General features: G+C 41.3%; 1 protein-coding gene and 1 pseudogene across 4 annotated transcripts in view; one reads left to right on the plus strand and one right to left on the minus strand.

Annotated features, from left to right (window-relative positions):
• Positions 1 to 7,330, plus strand: part of CCDC186 (coiled-coil domain containing 186) — a 54,601-nt gene extending 47,271 nt beyond the window's left edge. For 3 of the 4 annotated variants that reach the window (XM_023206645.1, XM_023206647.1, XM_023206646.1), the window contains 3 exons: positions 484 to 694; positions 2,042 to 2,261; positions 2,925 to 7,330. In XM_023206645.1, the coding sequence (XP_023062413.1) occupies positions 484 to 694; positions 2,042 to 2,261; positions 2,925 to 3,008 (515 nt within the window). In that variant the 3' untranslated portion in view covers positions 3,009 to 7,330. The remainder of the gene's footprint in view (positions 1 to 483; positions 695 to 2,041; positions 2,262 to 2,924) is intronic. The other variant, XM_023206648.1, reaches the window with a different exon arrangement.
• Positions 7,331 to 10,377: 3,047 nt separating this feature from the next.
• LOC111538934 lies at positions 10,378 to 12,296 on the minus strand (annotated as a pseudogene).
• Between the last annotated feature and the right edge of the window lie 10,689 nt (positions 12,297 to 22,985).

The following is a 22,985-nucleotide window of genomic DNA, read 5'->3' on the forward strand; positions in this document are numbered from 1 at the left end:
TGCCACTTTAAGATGACATAACCAAGGCACAGAAAATTAAATACCTTGTCCAAAGTCACACAGCTATTAAGTAGAGGAGTAGTATTTGAACCTAGGCAGGCTGGCCTCAGAGCTTAACCCACTATATTCTAACCTCTGTTTCTCTGTCTCCTCTCATACCTCTGTTCCTGTCCTCCCTTCCTCCTCCTCTCTGCTTTGTTCTATTATAGTTTAATTTTGGTCTCACTTTAGACTTGTTACTCTTTTTGAGATCCTTGTTTCTCTTATTACCACTTCCTGAGAGACACAGTGTAGACCCTGTTGATACCTCTGTCACCAGTATACTCAGAAACAAGAACCTAGGCCACGTTGACCTGTGTTGTCTTCTGTGTCCAACTCTGTTAGAGTGACTATTTGAAATGATGCTGGAATAAATAATATATGAGATGAGAGATGATGTTAGATTAAGCACAGTATCTAAACCAATTTTTTTTTTGTCTTCAGGGTCCCTGAATGCTCGAAGCAGTGCAGAAGATCGATCTCCAGAAAATACTGGGTCCTCAGTAGCTGTGGATAACTTTCCACAAGTAGATAAGGCCATGTTGATTGAGAGGATAGTTAGGCTGCAAAAAGCACATGCCCGGAAAAATGAAAAGATAGAATTTATGGAGGACCACATCAAACAACTGGTGGAAGAAATTAGGAAAAAAACAAAGTATGTATAATATGGTAACATGATCGGTCTTCAAAATACTATTACTCATATGGCAAAGTTACTGTTTTTAAAATTAGTCCTATCAAGAGCCTTTCAAAAAATAATTACAGTTATTGAGTTCCCAGTCTTTTATGATCACCTATTATGTTCTAGGTTTTGTGAATACTAAGATGAAATAAAACACAGGTCTTTCCTTTAAGGTGATAGAGAGTTCAGTCAATGTTAATATTTTTAGATACTTAAACAACTTTAGATTTTAAAAAGATAATGCTTTACTTAGCTTTTTATTTTCATGACTGTGGCTCTAAGAGATATATATGGGGTTGTGGATTTTTTTTTCCTGTTGGGTAGGACATAGTGGGATCATTTATTGAGTACCTAGTAGTACAAGGCACTGTGCCTATGGCTTAGCAATATCTCATTGATTGCTTACAACCACTCAGTGCATGAGTTCTCTAATTTTGCAGATAACTGGGGCTCAGGTCAAATCACTAAATGTTCAGGGTCACCATTCATCCCCTGTGTGACAGACCTAGAGCTGAAGATCCAAACCCAGCTCTGACTAACTCTGGGGAGTGCTGCGCCAAATTCCTCTCACAAATACTGTTTTATGTAAATAAAAGTTGTTTTTATATTGTGGGCCTTTTCCAATGACTTAATTTTTATTTTGAAATAACTTTAGACTTATAGGAAAGTTTGCCTGTGACTTTTAAAAGAAAGAGCTTAAAATACAGCAAATTATAAGTCTAATAATAGGAAAACAGAAAATATTAACAAATTGGAGCAATAAAGAAATTGCTCAGCTAGTTATGGTGTCTCACACCTGTAATCCCAGCACTTTGGGAGACCAGAGGCCGAGGCAGGAGGATTGCTTGAGGCCAGGAGGTCAACCAGCCTGAGCAACATAGCAAGACCCCATCTCAAAAAAAAATTATTCAGGCATGATGGTACACGTCTGTGGTCCTAGCTGCTCGGAAGGCTGAGGCAGGAGGATCACTTGAGCCCATGCAGTGGAGGCTGCAGTGAGCTATGTTTGTGCCACTGCACTCCAGCCTGGGTGACAGAATGAGACCTTGTCTCTTTAAAAACAAACAAAAAAGCTCAAATTTTGATTAGTAAAGAAAGAAATAGAAAAGCAATGTTTATATGTCTTTACTCTGAATGCTACAATAGAACAAAAATGAGGTAGTTTAAGAAACCATCTGAATAAGGAGAATTCTTTCCTAATATAGTTAAGTTATTAACCTAATATTTATTTTATGCTTATCTTATTAGTTGACTTTTGCAAATTCCATTTTTTTTGTAATTCTACAAGTACACAACTGATACTATCATTTTGTTTTGCAGAATAATTCAAAGTTATATTTTACGGGAAGAGTCAGGCACACTTTCTTCAGAGGCATCTGATTTTAACAAAGTTCATTTAAGTAGACGGGGTGGCATCATGGCATCTTTATATACATCCCATCCAGCTGACAATGGATTAACATTAGAGCTCTCTTTGGAGATCAACCGAAAATTACAGGCTGTTTTGGAGGATACGTTACTAAAAAATATTACTTTGAAGGTATTTGTGTTTCTCATTCATACGCCAACCAGTAAACATGGCAAAATGATGCCTGTTTCACAGTCTGATCTAGCAATTAACTGGACTGTTTCTATAATGCAAGACAGTCATTTTACCCGAAGATGAAGTTTTGTGATTTTCTCTTTTTAAAAAGTATAGTTCTTTATATTAGGAAAGATGAAAAATAGCAAAAATTAATTTTGCTATTTGATAAGACACTAAGATGTCATTAAATTTATATTGGATGGCTTTGACATATAATTAGTTTCAATTACTGAAACAATTTTTTAAGATTATGGCATTTCTGATTTATTTTTCAGCTTTATTTTATTTTTTGCAGTTAATATTTGACCCAACTATTTTATTTTTGCTGTGGGTGGGCCTTGAAAATTAGTACTGAGTTTAAAAATAATTTTTAAATCAGTAAATTATTTTATGCATTAAAAAATTGCTGTAGCTTCAGTAGGAAGTTTGAGTATTACTTTGAAATAGACAGGAGTACTTTACTGAAAACAGCTGGGTCGGTAGTTTATCTGACATAGCATTTAGGACTAACCACTCTTTCATTTTCAAAATTTAGGCAAAAAATAGTTCAAACTAAATTGTTTTATTTATTATACTTTTGTTTTTCTCTTCCCTTTCCCTTCACCCCAATTATTAAAGGAAAATCTACAAACACTTGGAACAGAAATAGAACGTCTTATTAAACACCAGCATGAACTAGAACAGAAGACAAAGAAAACCTAATACAAGCCTCTTGCTCAGTAAACAGACAAAAGCCACACAGGAGTAGGTGTCACTGACCACTATTGTTGGAAACTTTCTTCCACTTTTTGTTTCAGCCAGTAAAAATACTGTTTTGCTTCATCTGTACACAAAAAATATCCTTTTACAATATGAATGCATTGCTATATATACTATAAGACTGAAAGCTTTAATGAAGTTTGTTTTTGTATGGTGTAATATAACAGCCTGTCATTGAATCTAAACAACTTAATTTGCTTATAGTCGTAAGAAATGTTGAACATTACAAGGGCTTTTATAAAGCCCTTTGTTCATATTTCTTCCCTTTAAAATACATAATGTCAACAATGACTCACCTTTTAAAAATTATGTGTGAAAAGACAGGTGGTAAACATTCAGTAATACACTATTTCTCCAACATCAAGACAACTAAAAAAAAAATAAAATTTTTTATTTTCACACTCCAGCGTATTGGGTGAGTTTTAGGGATGCGTATGAATACTTGAATCTTCTAATTTCAGTTTTAATGAAAGCTGAACTTAATAGGAAAGCTAGCTGTTGGTAACTAGCAATGATCAGTCATTATTTACCTCTGTCAGGTTTTCTTATCTGTTTTAGGTACATTTTTTCAGATGCTGATTGTTTGAGTTAATGGTTGAATTTTTAAAGTTTTTAGTTACCTAAAATATGATTTTAAATTACATATTAATTTATAAAATTTCTGTGGAGTTTACTTATATTTTAAATTGTGAAATGGATCCTATCATGAGAACAGAGAGATGAATGGTTCTTTGAAACTGAAATACTTTAGTTTTACTGACATTGTGTAAAGATAAATATTTATGAAGAACCACCTTCCAAAAGAAACCAGCATATGGCACTATAAACTATTTCATTTGAGCACCATTCTTCAACATTGATATATTAATCATGTATTATAGTGGAGTGATCATACAGTTCCCCCACATGTGATGTTTCAGTGTATTTATTTAAAACATAAAATAGGCCAGGTACAGTAGCTCACACCTGTAATCCCAGCACTTTGGGAGGCCAAGGCAGGAGGGATCACCTGAGGCCAGGAGTTTAAGACCAGCCTTGGCAACATAGCGAGACCCCCATCTCTACAAAGAAATTTTAAAAGATTATCTAGGCATGGTGGTGCATGCCTTTAGTTCCAGCTACTCGGGAGGCTGAAGCGGTAGAATCACTTGAGCACAGGAGGTCAAGGCTGCAGGTGAGCCATGATGGTGCCACTGCATTCCAGCCTGGGCAACAGAGCAAGACCGTGTCTCTTAAAACAAAACAAAAAACCTCACACATACCTAAAATAAGTATATATCTGTAACCAAAGGAACTTAATTTTTGAGCCAAATTTTTCTATCTTGTTGGATTTTTTACAATATTTATTTAAGATATACGCTTAAGTGTTGCCATAGTATCAATATTTCTATGTCATTGAATTTTTTCTCACCCCTTATTATTTCTCACTTACAATTTCTGAGTGATTTTTCATATTTCATTATCTTCAGATCATTACTGTAATAAGATACCTTGGCTCTGTGCAGATACTGCAGCAAGCCTTGTTTGGTTTGGATTTTTGCATCCCTTTTTCTCCCATTAAGGGAATTAAGTTTTGGGATGATGGATTAAAAGCCTGTAAAGAATTGTATGGGCTCTAAAAGTTGGGTTCATGGTGGCAATATCCTTTTTATGTGTTTTAACATTTTTTAATCAACATTGTTTAAAAAGATAATTTACTAAGGATTAGATTATTTAATGAATGTCTTTTTTTCTAAATAGTGAGTTAGATGTTATCCCAAAACAAATATCTTTTCACTTCAAAATGAAAATATATGTTCAAAGATGTTTTATTTTTAGAATAGTTATAAAAAGTATTAGTCTTAACATAATGTGTCTTGTTCTTTTTACCATTAATAATTTATCAAAATGAGAGGGAAAGTGCAATCAAATCTGAATTATTTTACCATTTGTTTCTAGACACACTAAACACTCCTAAAGACTACTTTGAGTAGGCTGCATAACTAAATTTTTCTAGTTTCTTACGATACAGGTTCATAAACTACAGTATTTGGATTTTTTCCTCCAAGGCACAAAATGTATAATGGAGACCAAATAGTGATCAGATGTGTAGTATCCTATGCCTATACACTTTAAAATGTATATACATTTTAGACAAAAATGCACACTCCAGTGTTAATATTTGTGCTACCATCTACTTGGAGAAGTTTAATGAGAAAATTTTAGAAGAAAACTATTATAAACAATATTTTGACTCTATTACCTTTTTTGCCTTACAAATTTTAGAAACTATGGAAATTTTTTAAAGAAAATGCTTTAGTTTTCTTTTGTTCTTCAGTGTCTACTGTGTGCTTTTGTATATGGATCAGGACTGAGCAAAGTAATCTACATGTATCAGAGATACCTATCTCCATACTAATTCACAGACAGCTCCTGATGTAAGGATTTAGAGAGCCTTCTGCCCTCTAAATATATGGCGAGAAGAATGGGGTATCTGGAAAAGGAAAATGATCTGGATAAATCTGAAACCTGGAGGGAGGTTTGTTTTATATGTTCATTATTGGTTGTACATATCAAGGCTGTTTTGGTTATTTAGCAATATTTTGGTTTATTTGAGCTGGAATTGATTTTTTCTGTGTATGTATATGTATACACTTCAATAGGTTTTAATTTTGAAGTGAATATTTTCCGTGACTCCGTTTTCCCATACCACTTCAGACTTTAGCCTGTTTAGTTTTAAGGACTGAAAATGGTAGATTTGGGCAGAAGAATGAATTTGAACTTTGATGGTGTTTTTTTTTTGTTTTTACTTTCTATCTCCATAACCATTTAAAGTGATTTAGCTTGAAATTAAATTTTATCAGGCTACCAACATGTTATTTATTTATTTAATAAATGCATTTATTGAAAACCTATATTATTGTATTGGCACCATACAGGGTATTGTATTTATACTAGTGAGCAGACCAGGGCATTTCCATCCTCGTGGAGTTTATAGTCTAATGAAAATAGCTGGGGCCAGGTGTGGTGGCTCACCCCTGTAATCCCAGCACTTTGGGAGGCCGAGGTGGGAGGATTGCTTGAGCCCAGGAGTTTGAGACCAGCCTGGGCAACATGGCAAAACCTCATGTGTACAAAAGATACAAAAAATTAGCCGGATGCAGTGGCACATGCCTGTGGTCCTAGCTACCCAGGAGGCTGAGTTGGGAGCATCATCTTAGCCTGGGAGGTTGAAGCTTGCAGTGAGCTATGATTGCCACTGTACTCCAGCCTGGGTGACAGAGTGAGACCCTGTCTCAAACAAAAAAAAAAGGAAAGAAAATAGCTGGGAGAACTGGAAGACAATCAGAGCAGGTCTTGGACTTCTGTGGCTCATCTCAGCCCTTTATAACTGGCCTGAGAAGAGGGTTTATCTACTTGTGCAAGTGGCCCAGAAATGACTCTTACATGAGGCTTTAGAAAATCCTTGCAAAGGTACACTGAGAGCAAATTACTGTTTTCCTGGTGGTTCTGCATGTTTCTTAACTTTTGTCACAGTTTAATGTTTATTATTTAAGAAAAATTTTAAAAAAAATCCAAAGACCATAAAATGGCATTAGATTTTTTACCATTAAATTATTAATGCCTATTTGGTGCTCATAAAGATTAATCATGTCACGCATGTTTCCAAACTTTCTTTTGCAGTATATTATTTTCTAAAAATTGTTATATGCAAATTTAAACCAAGATTTATCAGTAAAAGAAAAAAATAGAATCCTTAATAATGTAAATGTTATTATATATGCTACCCTGGTGAAAATATTTTTATAAATCATGTTGTCATTTATGCTTTATGAATGTTAACTCCAGTAGCCTATTTTTTGATAACATTTTTTTTTAAAAGCAATTTTTTTTGGACACCAAGATTGTTGATTTTTAATTAACACCAGTTGGTGGCACTAGAAACCTGAAATTTTTCAAGGATGAACAAAGAAAAATTGAAAAGGTAATCTAAACATGGATAATTTTTAGGAAAATAAATGAAAAATATAATTGTATACTAGAGATGTATTTTTCTTCTGGAATGGAATTCTTTTTTAAAATGCAAATGGCTATCCATTTTGACTGCAATGATGAAACTTGTCTTCCAGAAGACATATATATATATGTGTGTGTGTGTATTGTACAGATAATCTTTAATTTGATTACACTGTTTCTTGTAAATATGTTTCTGTATAAAATGAAGCTTTTCAAAAGGATTCTATGTATATATTGTACTTATTAAATAGGTAATGCCTGTTTACCAACTTCTAGTTTAATGGCATCTTTAATTATTTGTTTATATACACCATTTGCTAAACAGACTGATTCTTCAGACTGTTGGCAAGGCTTATTCAAATAGCTTCAATTTTCTTTTTTTAACTAGACTGGGAATTTTTGCTTTCTATAGTTGTCTTTATTCTATCAATATGATTGGAAGTCAGTGAGCAATAGTAAGCAGATTTAAGTTGAACGCTAGGTTGTATTTTAAATTTTTGTTTAAATTATTGATAGCAAAACTTAGCCTTTGTATTCATTGGTTTTCACACTGCTGTAAAGAACTGCCCCAGACTGGGTAATTATAAGGGAAAGAGGTTTAATTGATTCACAGTTCTGCATTGCTGGGGAGGCCTCAAGAAACTTGCAATCATGGTGGAAGAGGAAACAGGCATGTCTTACATGGTGGCAGGCAAGAGAGAGAAAAGGGAGGAAGAACTTGCGAACACTTATGAAACCATCAGATCTTGTGAGAACTTAACTACCACGAGAACAGCATGGGGGAAACTGTCCCCATGATTCAGTCACCTCCCACCATGTCCCTCCCTCAACACTTGGGAATTATGGGGATTACAATTCAATATGAGACTTGAGTGGGAACACAGAGCCAGACCACATGAGCCTTTTACAGAAGGCTCTGGGCCTATAGGTAATGTGAAAATTTCTTATTTGGTAAGCCAGTGATGTATTCAGATTTTCTGTGAAATAGAACTCACTTGCCATGAAGTCTAGCTTCAATAATAATGAACTAAGTTATGTTCAATAAGAAGACACGAAAAAGGCACTAATTCAATCAAGTGAATATGTGTGGGATGAAATATTTCACATAACAAGGCATTGGTTTCCATTGCTCTAACAGTTCTGGTGCACTTAAATTATGCCATATAACTTAATGAGTCCTCTATTGGAAAGAATCTCCTGAAATCAAGATCTGTAGAGTTAGTGTAAAATTAATAAAGTAAGTTTTCTAACATACTTAACAGTCTGCTTTCAGTAGCCTGTGGATTTGTTTGCAAGAGAAAGGAAGATACAGGGAAAGAGGGTAAATCGAGGAAAGATATTTGTTTGTGGTTCTTGATTTAGGTCCACGTAGCAGGAGAGTAGTGACTTGAACTGGAGGTGATAATTATGAGCAGAGGCTTTTAGTGGCTCGTTTATATTCAGTTAACTATATCAAAGTACCATTCACGTGGTCAGTATGAGCTGCAGTCATGAGATGGGAAGGCCATTCTGATGAACTTATATCCAAGTCTGTTTTTTCTGAATAAAAACAGCTTAAGTTAGTGAATGCAGGATGAGTACGTGCTCTTCAGGAGCAGCAACTCAGAAGCATTCCTCTGTGATTAACCGATGCTAATGCTGAGTTTTAATGACTGAGAACAGTGTGACCAGACTTGATGTTTCTGCCCAGTAGAGATACTGTTAATTATTAATTTCTAATTTACACTTTTGATAAAAACGCACTTTTAAAAATTAAAATTTGGCAATAGTCTGACAATAAAAAAGACTGCTTATGGGATACTGTTACGTTAAACTTCAGTTACAGGATGTTAAATTCTTAGAACTAACTTTTCCCCAGGAAAACGTTAATGGAAACATCAGTTGCTTTTCAGACTTGATAGTTGTTGCTTCAAAAGGTGGATTTACACAAATACCAAGTTAAAAAACAAAACTTTAGTACATAATGAACTGCATTTATTTCTGTATGCATCCACATTTCAGTGTTTAGTGGTCCTGAACAGAAGTGGAAAAACGAAGCAATTTGCTAGGAGGTCAAGCCCGCCAATTTCAGGGGTCAACTGTGCACACCAGTCCCTACTGAGGATCTTCAGACGCAACCGCAACGCCAAAACCAGAATATGCACTGGATTCAAAGTTTTGTTCCAATTGTCATATTTCAAACTAGATCCCAATGAATTGGAAGGATGACCAAATGACAGCCCTGTTCAAAACTTCTTCAATTTCTAAAAGCAAAATCAATTACAGGAAAACAAACAAACAAAAAAATACAGAGGGATTATGTGTGCTTATGAGTGTCCATGTGGCCTTTCTCCAAGTTTAACCACCAAGGACTTTGAGAGCTGACAGGTCTGAGTAACCCTGGAGACAATTCACTTTATCAAAACCTGAGCTAAAAACAACGTATCAGCTGATCATGACCGCAGAGAGTGGCAGGACTGAGGACCCAATATTCATTTTGTAGCCTGGTGGAGAGTGAATAGTGAGGGAGGTCAGGGAAACTTGCCAACCTTACCTAATGGCTTCTGGCCAAAGCAAGGAAGTGTCATGGAAAGTGTTGGGTGGTGATGGTGCAAAAGGAACTTGAGGAGGAGGGGAGAAAAAGCACCCCTCAAAGCTTGGGAAGAGAAGATATGGAGAAAGCCCTAAACTCCTCGTTGAAGGCCAATCTCAGAGGGAGGCATTGGTTCCCATTGCTCTAACAGTTGTGGTACACTTAAATTATGCCACGAAACTTAATGAGTTAACTGTTGGAAAGAATCCCCTGAAACCAAGATTAGTAAAGAAACCTTTCCAACCTGATAGTCTGCTTTCAGTAGACTGTGGATTTGTTTGCAAGAGAAAGGATTTAGGACAAGAGGGTAACAAGCCCCTCAGGGTAGAGGGCTGTTGCAGGGAGGGTAGGAGCTAGGGGGAGGGGTAAGGAGCCAAGGCAGAGAGCCCAGGCCATGTAATCAACAGAAAAAGGTGATTGTGTGATGCGTGTCTTTTCATGGTTAGATGCGCCCCACCAGTTACAATGGGAGTCAATTTAAATATACTTACCTTGATCCCAGAGTTTCAACCCCGTGGACAGTGGTTACACTTGACAGGATAACTTCTTATAGCACAACTTATTTCAAACGGACAAAAAATGAGTATCATTTAGTATCTTACGATAAATTTCCTTTGAATGGGAGTTTCCTTTCTAGTCCTTTGAGGTCTACAAGACATAACTAGAAAATTTGCTACTGTGGAAAATGAAGACTCCTTAAAGTGAATTCTGGGGAAGGAAAGGGCCCATGGTTTTTCTTTTTAATTAATTGCTGTAATATTGTCCTTCAGGAGGCTGAGGGAGTTTCATATTTTCTTTAGATACTGTTGGGTGCTAAAGCTCTTGCAGGGCAACTTCAGTGCTCTCAAAATTCTGCCATTTTGCTAGCACTGATAGGATCTTGGGCCCACCACTTCATTGGAACTATTAACTCCATATTAATTTTCATTACAAATCTTGCAAAGGGGATGCTTCTGGGTATTTAGGTCCACATTCTATTTTAAGGCTGGATAGTTTTCATAAATTATTCTTGGCGGCGCAGTCATCATTCCTGTCCGTCCTGTAAGTGACATGTCTTTGTCATCTTCCAGACCCCAGTTAACTGTGCCACCTGCTCTTTTCTGGCCGCCTTCAAGTTCTTCCAGCAATCGGAAACTGCGAGGGACCTTTTTACTCCCAAGCCTATGGTAGCTGCCACCTTCCGTCGCTGTTGCTCCCTAACTTACATTTAAGAGACTTGATTCTTATTAAAAAAAAAAAAAATCTCAAGGTGAAGGGAAGCATATATTTAAGAAATATTTTATTTCTGAGGAATTTCCAGCCTTTTTCCAACAGCCAGGCTTTTTGACAGACTACCTGCCCCTAATTGTACACCATAAAAACAGATAGGCTATTATATTCAAGAGAAGAATCTCTACCACATAACCCAGTACAAAAGTTCTGTTGAAAGTTTAAGATCCACTGAAATAACCAAGCTTGTCCACAGTTAACTTCTAGTTACAGTAACTCAGGAAATACATTAAATACTAGAGTAGCTTTCCACATTGTCCATTTGACTGTGTAGTTTTTTTGTTTTTAGCCACTAAAGCCCCAAGGATGTGGAGGGAGTGTTTTCAGCATCTTCCCACTTTGCTTGTCCCAAGAAACATCAGTTAAACCTGCCACACTACCTAATGGTTCTTAGTCTGGCCCCTTGGTGAGTTCTGATTCGGGAGGACACCCCCTCGCTAGTTCCCCCAGCTTGCTGCCCTTGCTCTAGGTCTGGAGCTGTGGGGCTGGCCACCTCCGGGAGAAACACTTTGTGTCTTGGTTCTGCTCCCGCTAGAGCTCCTATCGATGCCATCTCCTCCCCAGAAACCAGGTCCCTAGGTGTCCATACCAAAGGAGTGTACTTCTCTGGACTCTGAACTAGCTTGTTCCTAGACTTTGTGTTTTGCTTTGTGTTAATTTGAGATCAGGGTGGAGGGGATTGTGCAGAGAGCCTGCTGGGACAAGCAGGCTGCAAAGGGTGTGTTTCTGGTGTCTCTAATTGGAATTCCGAACTCTTTCTTACAGAAATCATATTTTAAATAGTGGATACTATCTTAAGAACTTGTCCCAGTTTATGAGTAAAAAAGGATGAATGTGCTTGCCTAAAAATGCTTTTCACTGTTTTTCTTTGATATGATTAAATGCTTTCTAAGCTCTGAGGCATCAACTTTCAAAAAAAAGTTGAAGCAGAAGTACCAGGGGCCTTCCAAGATACTGGATGATCCGGTCTCACAAAGGTGCTCTGAAGTGTAAGTAGTTAATACTAGTAACTTGTATGTCAAAGCCCAAGATGTTGCTGATGATTTTTAAAGATCATACTCGACCCACTAGTATAGTACAGTTCCCATTTCAGCAACAACTTGATACAGAGCAGGAGAGAATGTTTTCCCTTTGTCTGTGCCCACTCGACCCCGTCCTAAACAACCAGAACGCTTCTCACCGTCCGGAGCTGGTTTGGCTGTGTCTGCGTTTCCTCCATTATCCTGTTGGGGTGGGCTTTTATTGACTAGGTCAGTCAGGTGAGTGAGAAATGAAAGGTAGAAGGAACCAAGTTCAGCAAGAGTCCCTGTCACATTTGTCAAATTGCCGTTGAGGTGATGGGAGGGCTCCGTGTTACAGATAGGCTTACACATTGGATGGCGGGAGTGCCGCATGAAGTAGGACCAGCAGCCTTTGGGCTAATGTATCGTGTTTATGGAGGATGTTCCATGTGAATCCATGGTGATTCGTGATGTCGCTTTGTACCTTTATAATTATAAATCAACCTACAGATATACCAGCCTGACATCTCTGTATGTATTTTTTAAGGAGAGGGTTCTGGAAAGATACTAAAGTCCTAGCTATGGTAACCTTGTGTGTATGTGTGTTGGAGGGATGGGGAAGAGGGTACAGGGTTTTTGTGGATTTATGTATTATGTGATTAAAAGTTGACTTTTATGAACTTTTTTAAAAGAGCCAGTTCATTTTAAGAAACAGTTATTCAGAGTATACCAAAGCATTTTCCGGGTTAGCCTGTTTTCAGATGCTCATTAACAGATAAATATGCAGCATGGAGTATTGCAATCTGTGGAAATGAAAAGCAGGGACCTTACTAGTTTTTTGCAAGGGTGGAGTGGGGTAAGGACCAAGTTCGAATACAGGTGAGATCTGGCAGGCGTAGTTCTCACTTCTGGTGCCGCTGTCTACATGATCTATCCCACCACGAAGTTACAAAGCCCCCAAGTGATTCTGGATACCTGTTCTCAGTGTAAGAAAAGTAGCTCTGTCATCATACATGGACACAGTTTGTTTATCCCCTGAGGTGCTGTTATGCGTTTTCCAAGTTTACTTAATGCTGTAGTTACTTAGAAAGCAGACTAGTATTTAGCAGCTATTCTGGTCAGAAATCAAATGCAGCATACTCTAGTGCTTTCATATTTTAAGAATGTTTTCCCTTCGAAATGATAACACACATTTAAAGGAAACATATTAGTGGAGGGACAGAGAACAAATACTAATTAACTGCTTTGATTGAGGCTCAGACAACCCTATGAGGTAGGCTCAAAGTAATTTACCCCAGAGCTTACTGCTAGGTATTTGTGGAGGTGGAATTTGAACTCAGTTTAGGGATTCCTTTTGCTATTCTCTGCTGCTTCCCAAAAATCAAAAGTTCTAACACCTTGGGAAGTGGGGTAAGGTCATATTTAGATTCCTTTTCTATGTTTAATATGCTTTTAACAAAAGTACCAATAATTAAAGAAGATGCACATGCATAAGAGCGTGTGATCTAGCAAACTCTTCGTTGGAGACTTGGTGCCTCTATTTTCATCTTTGGATTGTCTTTTGACTTAACTTTTCCTCTAACCACAGTCAAAGAAGGGAAATAAAAACATTTTATTTCCTCTTAAACTGTAAAGGTGTATGGAGGGGGAATCATAGGTAATAAATGACATTGTAATTTTCTTGACAGTCTGGACAGCGAATAGGTGTTCCTTAAGCTTTTTTTTTTTTCTTTTTTTTTTTTTTTTTTGAGACAGGGTCTCACTCTGTCACCCAGGCTGGAGAACAGTGGCATGGTCAGGGCTCACTGCAGGTTCAACTTACCAGACTCAGGTGATTCTCCTGTCTCAGGCTCCCAGTAGCTGGGATTATAGGCATATGTCACTAAGCCCAGCTAAATTTTTTTGTATTTTTTGTGGAGCTAGAGTTTCTCCATGTTGCCCAGGCTGGTCTCGAACTCCTGGGCTCAAGCAATCCGCCTCCCTCGGCCTCCCAACGTGCTGGAATTACAGGCGTGAACGATCGTGCCAGCCAGGTGTTCCTTAAGTTTTAAATTACCTATACACATACCTTCCCGTGCACTGCCTTGTGGATGACTGTAACAGAGACTCCTTTTCCTGACCGTCTCCTTCAAGGGCAAATAGAGGAGGCAACGGAGGACTGTAAGGGGCCCTGGATTTGGACTGGGAAGACCTTACCTTGCCACTTTTTGTGAAACCATTTACAAATCACCTCACTGAGCTTCAGTTTTCTCATCTGTAAAATGGGGATGAGAAAGCCTACCTGGCAGAGCCATTCTGTGGAGTAAACAGGACAATTCATGGGAAAGAACTTTAAAAACTGCAAAGCTCTGCGACATGGACATATTATTAAGCTAAATCTTCAAAAACAGAGGCCTAATTTCTGTTAAAAAAAAATGTGATTATTAAAAAAGTTGAAGGATGCCCATATATGTGTACTGTCAAAGTTGTTGCTTTAATAACATAAACTTTACAACCAAGCGAAAAAATACCTTTAAATATGCATTCATGTGTATTTGCAAAGAAAAAGTTCTGACTGGATACATACCAGACTCCACAGTGGTTTCTCCTGAAAATCACGTTATGGAGTGGTGGACTTTGTATTTGAATTTATATTTTTCTGTTGTTGGAAGTTTCTGAGTGAGTATTGATTTGTTTTTCTAAGACCACCAGAGCGAGCACAAAAGAACCAGCGACCAGGCAAGGGTAGGAGCAAAACTGCAAATTTATTTTTGGTCACTTAAGGTGTTGGGGAGAGGTCTGTTGGCCTCCGGCAAAGGAGGCCGGCAGAGTCCCCCCCCCCGGTGGGGCTCTCCGACGGAGTTCCAGCAGTCCCGACATCCCGACAGGAGTGGAGGACTCAGGAAGGCCGCGTGGGACGCTGGCCAAGAGCGGCTTTTCTAGGAGTGGGAGGGCAATAGGCGGGGCAGGGGCGTGTCGGGGTGGGGGCGTTCCACAGGTGCGACCAGGTAAATCTCGGTCTCTTCGGATTGACGTCACCTGGCGCATGCCCATTTGGTCTGCACCCTCCCGGGCGCCGGCTGCATTTTCGCGCCCGCAGGAAAAGTTGGTGAAGAAGAACCCAGAAGTGCACCATCTTGCCTCCGTTCGTCCAAACAAGTATGTATTACTTTTGCTGTAGTTAACTTTAAAAATTATTATTCTAGGAATCATATCCTGATTTTTAGAGGGCTATATGCATGCCTGGCCCTCTAGGAAGGTGAAAGGGAGAGAGTGTGGAGATAGTATGTGTATATATATATTTATTGTCTAGAAAGATCCTAATGTTCAATTTTCTGAATTCTTTGGAAGAGACTGGATTTGGGAAGAGGTGGGAGAAGGTGACGTGTGTTGCTGAAAGAGAGCCACGGCCTTCTGAGCAGCATCGCCTGAGATCTATAATCCAATTCCAGTTTCAGACCTTGGTTTGACTTTTCAACAGGTACCCAGAGACACCTGGAGCCTAATCCCATTTCTACAAGTGGATTGGTAAGTGTAGCCACTGCATTTGGAGAATAAGTACGATGGAAGAATGGAAGAATGCTGTGTGTGTGTTCTACTCATTCTCAACCCAGCCCCTTCCTCTTGGGCACAACCACACAAAGTCAACAGGGGAAGTGTTCAGATGGCTGGAGCTTTTTAATTCATAATTGTCTGACATTCTCAGACACAGCTTCTGTCCTGAGGGCCTGCTTCTATTGTATACATAGTGTGTTGGAGCGGGGGGGTTACCTTTTTGTAGGAATGGGGAAGAAAAGAGAAAAAGCACTGTAAGGATTGGGACGTTTACTAATTCCAACAAAAGGGAGGTGTTTGCATGAATTATATCTGAACCTCCCTTGGAGGGAGGTCTAGATGTTACATTTCCAGCCACCCTTTCTGTGGGACACAGAGATGGTGCTGATGAAGATGAGCAGCCAGACAAGCAGTAGCGTCTCCATACCTGTCACCCCGCCACATGGTTCGCTCTCATTCTCTTAAATGTAATAGTTTCCCCGTCAATACTTTGCTGTGGTGCTTCCAAAGCAATATATATATCTTAAGCACTGCTCCTAACTCAAATTATGTATGTTTTGATAGAATGTTGACTCATTGCTGCCACTTGGACTCAGCCATTATGCTAAGCAAGAAACACCTGCTAGGCGGGGGCGGTGAGTCCTGCCTGTAATCTCAGCACTTTAGGAAGCCAAGGCAGGTGGATCACCTGAGGTCAGGAGTTCAAGAGTAGCTTGGCCAACATGGTGAAACCCCGTCTCTACTGAAAATATAAAAATTAGCCAGGTGTGGTGGCAGGAGCCTGTAATCCCAGCTACTCGGGGGACTGAGACACGAGAATCGCTGAAACCTGGGAGACAGAGGTTGCAGTGAGTCGAGATGGCACCACTGCACTCCAGCCTGGGCAACAGAGTGAGACTCCTCAAAAAAAAAAAAAAAAAAAAAATTGGCCGGGCTCTGTAGCTCACACCTGTAATCCCAGCACTTTGGGAGACCGAGCTGGGCAGATCACTTCAGGTCAGTAGTTCGAGCCCAACCTGGCCAACATGGTGAAACCCCATCTCTACCAAAAATATTAAAAATTAGCTGGGTGTGGTGGTGCGCACCTGTAATTGCAGCTACTGGGGAGGCTGAAGCAGGCGAATCGTTTGAACCTGGGAGGCAGAGGTTACAGTGAATTGAGATTGTGCAACTGCACTCCACCCTGGGTGATAGAGGGAGACTCTGTCTCAAAAAAAAAAAAAAAACAAGACATATGCAAAATAAGTGTTCCATCTTTGTGCAGATTTTCTGCTTGCTTTTGTATTGAGTATTTTATAAAATTTGATTATATTTTCATTACGGCTTTATGAATTATGCCTCTTTTTAAAATGTTTTTGTGGTTGCCGTAGCGTTTAATAAGATATCTTAAAAATATGAAACTCTTCATATATTTGACAGTCATCATTGTGCAGAACCTTGCTGACACTCTGTGACAGACCCAAATTTACTACACATGCTCTGAAGCGATCACCTTTTCTAGAGTTTCTTCTGCCTGCTTTTGAGTTGGATGACAAGAAGCAAAGACCAACAGGTCCTCTAGACCAGCGTCAGAAATGAGAGAGCCTTTCGAGAGAGAGCATCCAGTTCCAGAGTGACCAGACTTTCAGGATAGGAAAACTGAAAACAAAATTCTGAGCTTGCTTTTATTTTGCTAAGTAAGGATGAAATTTTTTCCCCTTTACGATCCTGACCTTGTGATCCACCCTCTTCAGCCTCCCAAAGTGCTGGGATTACAAGTGTGAGCCACCACGCCCGGCCAACCTCTTTCCTTTATAAGTTACCCAGCCTTGGGTGTGTCTTTATTAGCAGCGTGAGAATAGACTAATATAGCTATTGCAATGGGAGAGAGTTCCGAACCCCAGCCCTAAACATGACTCTTCAAGGGCTGAGGACATTGCAAGGTCCTGAGCACTAGGTAAGGACCAATCATGCAAATTGTGTGATGTGATGAAAGGCGTGGCCTTATCCTTATAAAAGCATTCCTAAAGCAGTACAAATAGTAAAGGCACAGTGATGCGCTGATCATGGAACTGCTCACCTCCAGCACCGAAGAGGGCAGAGAATTTTCTTACATGTGTATGTGTAGTTTTGGCACTGTAGATGACATTAGTATGAAGAAACAAGCTGTCACCTGCCACAAACGATCAGGCAAAGCAGTTTCTAGTCATCACCCAATGTACCAAAACAGACTCAAAGTTAGTTCTTATTAATATTCTCCCTGATGAACCTAGTATTTCAGTAAAAAAAAAAAAAAAAAAAAATTTATAAAGTCTAAGTCTAGCAAATTAGGCCTCCCTGACATAGTTGCTCCAAGAAACTGTGAGTTAACTTTATGCTCTAAATGCCACTAGATGGCGGAGGAATGTTATTAAACCAGCCAATCTTCACAGACAAGTTCCGGGAACAACCGCCTTTCCTTCTCATCATCCTGCCCTGTCTGCAGGATCCTGGGAGGTCTCTCCTGTAACTCCAGCTGTTTTCAGTCCTTGTCTTTCCACTGTCAGGTGAAAGGCAGATACTCAACCCCTAGAAGAGTCTGCGACCCTGGATGGCAGGCACTAGCTTAATCCAGCGTATCACGAGTGTGGTTTTACTGTGGTCCAAACTCCTAATGCAGAAAATATCGAAAGCTTTCCAACCTTTGAACATTTTATTTCTAAGTCTTTCAGAGCCGGACATTTGGAAGAAAGGGCAGCGTTCTTGCAGGCATTTTGCAGAGCCCTTGTTAGAGAGGACGTGCCCGGTGTGCTGCGATACCACCTTCCTGCCGCTATCAGCCAGATGCACTTCTCAACCTCCCCACTCCCAAACGGGCAAACAACTCCACTGCTATCTAAATCTTTAACTTCTTAATTTCAGAAATCGGCCGGGCGTGGCGGCTCCCGCCTGTAATCCCAGCACTTCGGGAGGCTGAGGTGGGCGGATCATGAGGTCAAGAGATCAAAAACATCCTGGTCAACATGGTGAAACCCCGTCTCTATTTAAAAAAAATATGCAAAAATTAGCTGGGCATGGTTGCGCGCGCCTGTAGTCCCAGCTACTCCGGAGGCTGAGGCAGGAGAATCGCTTGAACTCAGGAGGCAGAGGTTGTACCTGGTGACAGAGAGAGACTCTGTCTCAAAAAAAAAACCACAAAAAACAAACAAACAAAAGGTCTCACGAGGTCAGGAGATCCAGACCATCCTGGCTAACACGGTGAAACCCTGGGCGTGGTGGCAGGCGCCTGTAGTCCCAGCTACTCAGGAGGCTGAGGCAGGGGAATCGCTTGAACCCGGAAGGTGGAGCTTGCAGTGAGCCAAGATCGCGCCACTGCACTCCAGCCTGGGGGACAGAGTGAGACTCTGTCTCAAAAAAAAAAAAAAAAAAAGAAAAAAGAAAAAGAAAAGAAAAATAAAACAATTGGTTTTTTGGGGGGAGGAGGGAGATAGGGTAATTATTGAACATAATTATTGAACGTAATTACTGGCATTCCAAAATTTGGGAGGCTAGTTTGGACAACACTTAAGTGATCTTATCAAAGGATCGAATTTTTAAAAATTTCTTTAAAGATACAGTTCTGAATTTGAGCTGCCTCGGCTGCATCCGCTCTGGAGAGAGTTGATAGTGGGATTGCTCAAGCTGTCTTGTAAACAGAAAAGAAGTGTCCTCCTGGAAAAAGAGCTGGGCCTTCGTGGCATGTCACCACAGGAAGCAGAAACCCAGCAGGTTTTGCTTTATGGTTTAAGATTTTGTTATATTCAATGTAATTTGCTAAATACGACCAAACTACCTGCCGCCCATCATTTATAATTATCTAACTAATCATTCTGATTTCTAGAGAAAAACCAAAGGTAGCTAATGCCAAGGGCCCTGGTTTAAGAACCAAGTCCCCTCTCCCATTTCCACACAGTAGATGCTCCTTCCGGATTGCAGCTGGACCTGCTGACCTGAGAGAGGGCCCGTGGTCTGGAAAGGATCTATGTGAGGGAGACAGGATGAGGACCTTGTAGTCTGAGAGGACACAGTCTGGCAATGACAGGGAGTGGGGATCCCGGGTAGTACCTAAGGAAGGGACTGTCCTGTGATGGATGCTGTTCCTCCTACCTTTACCCCAAGCCACCATCAATTCCTAGCCGTGTGTGTGTGTTGGGAGCTGCTCAGGGTCTCCTCTCTGACAGTGGTGTGATGTTCTCACCGATGAGCCACTGACCTTTGCTATCAGCTGAGACGTTGGCAAAGCACCTCCTCCTCACCCAGCCCCTCTGCAAGTGGTGGCCATGTGGCCACATGGCTTTCTGGTAAAGAATCTATTTCTTGGCTTGGGGAAGAAAGAGGGAGAGAAAATTCAGCTTCCTCCTGCTTCCAGATGAAGTCAACACAATCATTTCCTCCTTCCCTCCCTCCCTGCAGGCCGGGAGCTGGGCGCTTTCTCTCTATGGCTTCCTAGAAAGGGTTATTGGAAACGGGGCCATCTGTGAATCAAAGGACGCAGAGCGAGGAGGGCCTGAGTCTGCCACGGTCAGGGGCGGTGGGAGGCGGGGAGCCCAGGCTCTGCGGAGGGAAAAGGCGGACGGGGAGGAGCTTCACCCTCTTTTCCGAGCCTGTCATTTCTTTGTCCCAGTGTCTGAGCAGGGCTTTGAACGGTGCCGTCGAAGGGGAAAGCGAGCTGGGAAGAGCTCCCGTTTGGAGCTTCCAGCCGCTTCGTTCCGCCCGCAGCTGCCAGCCCCTGAGGCTTCCCAGGTCGTCACTGGCTGCTGTTTCCCACGGCGTGAACCACGGCCCTGCCCTTCTGTTTCCGTCCAGAGCCCACGCTTCACTGGCTTTGAGGATTTTCCGGGGGGTCGCCTCTCTCCGTCGGCGCCCCTGTCCTCCTCGCCCCCTCCTTCTGCTCCGGGTCCCTGGCAGCTCTGGGATGCGGAGCCAGGCTTCCCTCCTCCCGGAGAACTCCGGTCCCCTCGTGTCGCTCTCTCCCTCTGTAGGTGCGTTTCTGTCTTGATAGGGAATTTTTCTCACGGAGCTATTTCCATGTGGTGTAGGAGAATATTTACTTTTGTGGCTGGGTTCGTTTCTGGAGCTTGGATAATAATACTGGGACATATCTAGAAATGTGCAGACTTGCTTTTCACGGTGAGGGAAAAGTACGACTTTTCCTATTAAGGACTCTGTTGTGCTGCGTTAAGAGCTGGAACTGAGTCCTCAATTGAGGACTGTTAGGAAGATGGACAATCACCCAGCCCTCCCGGGGGATCACATCTGATGCGTGCATGTTACCATGCCTGCCTGGAGACCGGCAGACTTCAATTCGTCTTAACTTCAAAGGTCACTGGGAGGGAAGTATAGATGCCTCACTCATGGTCCGACATATCTGAGTTACACATCTCCCAATCCACCATGTCACAGCCTGGGTGGGGCACCAGCCTCTCCACTCAGCATGAGGATTACAGGTTTGAAGTTGGCTTTTGTTGACACAATTGGAACCATTGCCAATTGTTTATGTTTTGATAAGGATCTAATGATCATCTTGAAAACTACAAAGATGGTGATCATGAAGACACAAAGGCATATTTCTAATGAATCCAAGTTCATGTATGTTATCTAAATCAATGAGCAGGAACTGGAATTCTCAAAACACTTAGATTTTGGTCTTGGAGCTGGCCAGGTTGTGAAATCATCATCTAGGGCGGTAGTTAGGCGGAACCCAGCTCCAGAACCCAGAATGTGGCCACCTGGTGGCTGCACATATGGATTACGTCTCTGTCACCTTCAGCAGTTACTATTTTTTTTTTCTTTAGACAGAGTCTTGCTGTGTCGCCCAGGCTGGAGTGCAGCAGTGTGATCTTAATTCAACAAACTCCACCTCCTGGGTTCAAGCAGTTCTCCTGCCTCAGACTCCCAAGTAGCTGGGATTACACACCTGCGCCACCACACCTGGCTAATTTTTGTATTTTTAGTAGAGGCAGGGTTTCGCCATGTTGACCAGGCTGGTCTCGAACTCCTGACCTCAGGTGATCCGCCCGCCTCAGACTCCCAAAGTGCTGGGATTACGTGTGTGAGCCACTGCACCCAGCCCAGCAGTTACTATTTTAACCAAGTAATGCCTAATCTCTGTGCTCTCCCCTCCCTGCCCCCCGCCTCCCCCCACCCGCCATAAACTCAGCAGCAACCCTTAGCCCTATATCCCGTGGTATCCCATTTCCAGCAGGGACAAATGCATTTTCCAGCCATTTCAGCAAGGGGGAGTGCTCTGCCCAGAATAGAGCTTCACTCCTCAGCCACCCATTCCCCAGCCATCTAGCACTGAGGGACTCTTGTTCCCACTGCTTTGAGAAATTTCCCCTGAGAGGCCAGACCCAGTTTGGACACTGCAAGCCTACCGTCCTGAGGCAGGGAGGAGGAGGGGAAATGGCCACATAATGCATTGCTCACACCCAGGTTTCACTTCCTGGTCAGAACGCAAAGCAAAACCACCTGCTCCAACTCAGACTCTGGAAGGGTCCCTGGGAAGCAGGGAAAGGAGAAACAGTAGAAGTAAAAAGTGGGCCTCCTGGCCCGGTGCGGGGGCTCACACCTGTAATCTCTGCAGTTTGGGAGGCCGAGGTGGGCAGATCACTTGAGGTCAGGAGTTCAAGACCAGCCTGGCCAACATGGTGAAACCCCATCTCTACTAAAAATACAAAAAAATTAGCCAGGTGTGGTGGCAGGCGCCTGTAATCCCAGCCACTCGGGAGGCTGAGGCAGGAGAATCACTTGAACCCAGGAGGTGGAGGTTGCAGTGAGCCAAGATCATGCCACTGTACTCCAGCCTGGGTGACAGAGCCAGACTCCCTCTCAAAAAAAAAAAAAAAAAAGTGGGCCTCCTGTGGGTGAGCAGGAGATGCACTTATGTTAAACCCACAGGAAATAAGTCAAAGTCAAAAAGCTGTTTGAAGTGGAGTCAGATCTACCTGAAGAAGTCTAATTTGTGTCAGAATCTTTGTCATTCTCTGCCTGTTGCTCAAATAGGGCAAGTGATTATTGAACAAATCATGAGAGATAAGGAGGGATGTTTCAGCTTTCCCTGGAGGTGGGGTGGAGGTCATAGGGATGGGGGACTGGGGACCCTGTATTATTTCCCAGTGCTGCCTAGGATCGAAGAAACATTTTGTTGTAAATACTAATTAAATCAGCGTTGCCTGAAATTAAAGGAACATTATAATTCATGCCTGTGTGTATAACCCTCAGGCAATTAAACAGTGTAGAAGTAAGTCAATCAGAGACCCACTGCAGTGTTTCCACCCCTAAATAAATTGTTTTATTTGATAAAGAATTTTCAAGCTGGATGCGGTGGCTCATGCCTATAATCCCAGCACTTTGGGAGGCCAAGCGGGGAGTATTGCTTGAGCCCAGGAGCTCAAGACCAGCTTGGGCAACATGGCAAGACCCTCTGTCTACAAAAAATAAAATAAAATAAATTAGCTGAACCCAGGAAGTTGTGGCTGCAGTGGTGAGCTGTGATCATACCACTGCACTCCAGCCTGGGTGACAGAAAGAGACCCTGTCTCCAAAAAA

Source organism: Piliocolobus tephrosceles, chromosome 9, assembly GCF_002776525.5.
Source record: "Piliocolobus tephrosceles isolate RC106 chromosome 9, ASM277652v3, whole genome shotgun sequence".
Lineage (NCBI taxonomy): Eukaryota > Metazoa > Chordata > Mammalia > Primates > Cercopithecidae > Piliocolobus > Piliocolobus tephrosceles.